General features: G+C 32.6%; 1 protein-coding gene across 3 annotated transcripts in view; it reads left to right on the top strand.

Annotated features, from left to right (window-relative positions):
* Positions 1-3,571: 3,571 nt before the first annotated feature.
* LOC111406308 (coilin) overlaps positions 3,572-5,425 on the top strand; it is a 7,815-nt gene continuing 5,961 nt past the window's right edge. For 2 of the 3 annotated variants that reach the window (XM_023035694.1, XM_023035692.1), the window contains exons 1-4: positions 3,572-3,882; positions 4,577-4,641; positions 4,760-5,035; positions 5,148-5,327. In XM_023035694.1, the coding sequence (XP_022891462.1) occupies positions 3,688-3,882; positions 4,577-4,641; positions 4,760-5,035; positions 5,148-5,327 (716 nt within the window). In that variant the 5' untranslated portion in view covers positions 3,572-3,687. The remainder of the gene's footprint in view (positions 3,883-4,576; positions 4,642-4,759; positions 5,036-5,147; positions 5,328-5,425) is intronic. The other variant, XM_023035693.1, reaches the window with a different exon arrangement.

Here is a 5,425-nt window from a genome sequence, read left to right as displayed (position 1 = left end):
ATCCATGTGGGAGGTGGGTGGGTACGGGAGACGGAGATATCCTCGGAGAATGAGATAATGGCGGTAGAGGCCATCTCATCGGTGGAGGTGACGGAGATCTCATCGGTGGAGGCGAAGGAGATCTCCTAAGTGGAAGTTCCGGATGGCGCTCCTACACAGAGAAGACAATTAATATTAATAATCCGCACATGAATTTATAAGTCAAAATAAATAATGAACTTAAATAAACGTACTATATTTCTATCCGGAGCGGACTCAAATACTGGATCGTCTTCAGTAGGGGGAACAAGTAATTCACGTACATATATTGCATCCTCCTCTTCCATCGAGACAACCAACTCAACATAAACTTCGAGCTGACATACCATATTTCAATGTGTTAACGAACGTGTATCGACCCGAGTAAATGTATGTACAATATAAATTGCAAATATATAATACTCACCTGAGGATCGTCGAGGATAACTATCAAATCTTTAGCCGATGGCTTTTCATGTGCTCGCCAATGAAGCATTCGTGGGCAGCTAGTCTCCCTTCTGATCGCCCATTTGCTACCCAAAACAGGGATAGCCTCATATGCCCACAGCTGCAACAATTACAAAATAAAACTTTACATATATATTTAATAAAAAAGTTCAACACGCATTACGTTACACTGAATATTTACCTGCAAAGCCATGCAAAAGCCATATACATCATATTTGCGATCGCCCCTCTCCGATTTCGGCATAGTGTGTACCCTTCTGAATACATGGAGAGTATCGATGTAACATCTCTGACCCCATGGAAAGCTATTGAAAGCATCGATATCATCAACAACATCCAATGAAAAAAGATCAATCGACGTCCTACGATGTCAACACCTTAATATACTCTCCAGTATATACACCAACCCTAACTTCAACTTGTCTAACATGTGATCGCATTTCCTAAATGCGTCTTCTAACTGTGGTGGCGTAACTGGCCCTTTACCTCCAAAATATAAATCCAATAACCTTTTATTTCGTATAATACGGGTTCTAGCTTCTTCTTCCCCGGTACATCTCAAGCCCGTAATCAGGGCAAATTCAAGGATCGAGAATCTACATACCTTCCCGTCCCCAATAGCAAAATATAACTGATCGCCATCGACTGGTTTAAGCAGCCGGAGTAATAAAGAATCACAATCTGTCCAGAGAACTGCACGTCCTTCAACGGATAGAACGACCATAAAAATGATCGACGGAGTAAGTCAATATGCTCCTCGTCCAGCCCCTCAAGTACTGTCGCATAGCTGGAAAAGTTACAATACGTCGTAACTTTTCCCGAATGAGCCCTCAGATCGTTGTCGATATGATATTCCATCCTACAAAATTAATACATGTTAAAACCATATAAAAGAAATTTTAAATAAAATATCGTACCTTCAAATTTAACCAATCAAATTTCATATTAATAAACCAATAAATAAATTCATCTAATCACATATTAAAATAATTAAGCAAAAAAATTTCCACATATTTGACTATTTAATATTTATTTAAAAATTATATTTCGTTAATTATCTAACTCTATATATATATATTATTTACAAATTTATTCGATTTTTCGTTTTACAATTTTTTTAATTAATTATCTTAATTGATGAAGTACAAAAAATATTATTCAATTTCATTTATTCTTTAAATATTTCGTTAATTATGTATATTATTTATTTCGATTATTTATTTGAATAATATTTATTCGATTTTTTGTTTTACTATTTCTTTAATTCATTATCTTAGTTCGTTAAGTAAAAAAAATATTATTTTTTAATTTATTCTTTAAATATTTCGTTAATTATGTATATTATTTATTTCGATTATTTATTTGAATAAAAATAATAATATTTATTCGATTTCTCGTTTCACTATTTCTTTAATTAATTATCTTAATTGGTTAGGTAAAAAAATATTATTCAATTTAATTTATTCTTTTAATATTTCATTAATCATGTGTTTTATTTATTTCATATTTAATTACTCTATTTCGATTATTTATTTGAATAAAAATAATAATATTTATTCGATTTTTCGTTTCACTATTTCTTTAATTAATTATCTTAATTGGTTAGGTAAAAATAATATTATTCAACTTAATTTATTCTTTAAATATTTCGTTAATAATGTGTTTTATTTATTTCATATTTAATTACTCTATTTCGATTATTTATTTGAATAATATTTATTCGATTTTTCGTTTTACTATTTCTTTAATTCATTATCTTAATTCTTTAAGTAAAAAAAATATTATTTTTTAAATTTATTCATTAAATATTTCGTTAATTATGTATATTATTTATTTCATATTTAATTACTCTATTTCGATTATTTATTTGAAACGTATATTTAAGTAGAAAAGAACAAAAATTAAAACTCAATTTAATTTATCTTTAAATATTTCGTTAATTTTCTTAATATATTATTTCTTTTATTTTTCATTTTATTTCTTAACACGCACACAACAACAAAAAAAAAAAATATTATATATATTTGACGGACCCGGCCGGTTAGCCGGACCCGGACCAAAATCCGGGTCCGGTGTGGTCCGTAACGGACCAGATGGTCCGCTACGGATTGGTCCATAACGGACCGTCAGATGGTCCGTTACTGACCATACCGGCGGGCTCGCCGGAAACTCCATTTTCGGCGAGCTCCGCCCTTTTTTTTCAAGATTTTAACCTCAAATTCGATATTTTCTTACATTTTAACTATAGAAACATGAATTTAACCCATATTCATATCCTAAACATTCAAACTTTCACAAATTCAAAGTAGTTATTTATAGAAAACATGTCTAACCTTCAAGAAAATGACGGTCTCTGGCGAATCCGAGGTGGCTCTGGTCTTGGTCGAAGTTGGTGAGGTCCGGACAGTCCGTAAGCAACGTCGACGGTCGGTAGCTGATTTTTCCCTTTTTTCTTTTCTTTTTTCTCTCTATTTTCTCTTCTCTTCTTTCCTCTAAATGAGGGTATTTTCGACCCTACACATTTTGTTTACATTTTTTTTTTTTAACAAATAACTTGGTCAAAGGCTATTATGGAAAATATACCGGGTGGGACAGCCATTGCCCACCATTTCCTCTGTAAGCTGGCCCGACACCCACGGAAAAAAAAAGATTTTCTCTTGCTTCAATATTTAGCACGTGTTTGATTTTCATTATTTGAAAAAACACATTCTTAAACAGTATTTTAATATCATCTCAACCAGTCATTATTTAATAAAATAATATTACATGCAAATCCAATTTTTTTATTTTTTAGCCATACATTTTTTATCAATATACTATTTAAAGATTCATTCTTATCAAAAGTACTTTAGGCCTTATTTGAGTTACATTATTTGGAAAAAAATGCATTATTTAACAGCGATTTAACATTATTTTTATCATATATTTTTTAATAAAATAATATTATACTTAAATTCAAAACTTTTGATTATTTTTTAATCAAACACTTCTCATCAATACAATATTTAAAAATATATTTTCATTGCAATAATGTGGCTAAAACAAGCTTAATATATTATTATTAATTTATTATTTAGCACACGGAAGCAGCCCTCGGTACCTGCAGAGGGTTTAAGGAGCCGATGCCTCCGGCGAAAACTACACAAATCCCTCTCTCAAGATACGCAGACACAAGTGGACTGATTGACTTTATTGCATGCGATGGAGAGCACGAGGCGGATTCGAGTAGTGTTCACAGATGGTGATGTTTTGAGCGAAGCCCAGAAATCAGAGGGATTGAATCGAAGCTGGGTTTTACTGAAAATCAATGAGCAAAAGACCATTTCTGACGTTGTTTCTCATCTTCTAAGAACTTTTCAGCTTCAACATTCGTGCCCCCATGGGCTCCTCCTCTCTGTAATCTCGCCCTCCTCCCCTGTTCTTTTATGCGTTCACATATATACAAAACCCATATGCGTATGTGTCCTTGAGATTTATATAAATAACGGAAATGGTTGCGCGATCAATTTATATGATTTGGGTTCTGTTTACCGACTGAAAATATGCTTTTCGTTGTGCATTTTTGGACAATTTATGGGTTTTGGGCTTTTTCACAATTTAAAAATTTTGCAGCTGATTGCGATCTTTCTAACAAGTCTCGTTAAGGTGTATGGGTTTTTTGTTCGATTAATATACAAAACCTGTATATGATAATGAATGATTTATTAGGATAACAGAATATTGTCCTGTCTTGGCGATTCATATATTGTGGTCTCTATACAGTGACTGAAACGTGGTTACTTAGGTGAGATTATAAGTGTTTTTGTTTGACTGGTTGCTCATTTCTGGTACAATGCCGGTGCACAATTTTCGTTTTGTTAATTGAGTGAGTTGATCAGCTTTTTAAAGAAGATTTAATGGGTTATAACTGGTGATTAAAGTTGCTGTATAAACTCTTTATTCAACGTGTCTGGTTGACTATGGATGATCAGTGATCAACCAAAACAAGGTGTTTTTGTTTTTGGATTTTGTCCGATTCATTCATTTTGGTGAATAGTTTTTACCTTTCGTAAACTGGTTGGGGCTAAATTTCTCATTTCTTTTCATGTAGATTGATGGCTTTGTTTTGCCACCATTTGAATCAACCTGCATCCTAAAGGATAAAGATATAATCAGGTTAGTCCATTTTAGTAATATTTATTGTCATCAATGATAAAAAGAAATAAAAGATGGTGGCATTTAGTGAGTTTATTGAAAAATATGTAATCTAGATTTGCTCTGCTTCACACGTCAGAGTGAAGAAGAGAGGAAACACTTTGGTTGTGAAGGGAACCAATACTTCTTCTTTAGTTGAGAAATCGAAAGCTCTGGAGAAGCAACCTGTAAATAGTGGTGTCTTGCTTTTAGCCAATGAGGAGTTTGAGAAAGAAAAAGGAGGTTACGAGAGCGATGAACCTGAAGAGGAGGATGGAGAGCCAGTTAAAGATTTGGAAGGCACATCAGGTGTAAAAGATGTTTCCAAGAAAAGAAAAAGGAAAGCGGTAGAGGAATGTCAGGACTCAAAGTACAGGTTACTCTACAGTCTATGTTACACAAGTCTTATTATTGATACCTGCATGGTTGCACATACTGATTTTAATGGTCTCATGAATTATACGACACTTTTTGTTTGTGGATTACAGGAAGAAGAAGAAGAAGAAACAACAATCTGAGGCTCCTGATAATGTTGCATGTGACGTTCATACAGAAAAGATTAGATCTCATCAAAATGTTGTCAGAACGGAAAAGAAGAGCCTTTCCATAAAGGAAAATACAGATTTTAAGGATACAGAAAATGTTGAAAATAATGAAAACATGATAAGGTAGGTTTGTGTTTACTTCTTTCTCTGGAATGTTGTTTCACACCTTTTTTTTTTTTTTTTTTTTTTTTTTTTTTTTTTTTTTAAAAAAAAAAAAAAGT

Source organism: Olea europaea, chromosome 12 (genome assembly GCF_002742605.1).
Source record: "Olea europaea var. sylvestris chromosome 12, O_europaea_v1, whole genome shotgun sequence".
Lineage (NCBI taxonomy): Eukaryota > Viridiplantae > Streptophyta > Magnoliopsida > Lamiales > Oleaceae > Olea > Olea europaea.
Note: the sequence above shows the minus strand (reverse complement) of the source record. Positions and strands in the feature narration are given on the sequence as shown.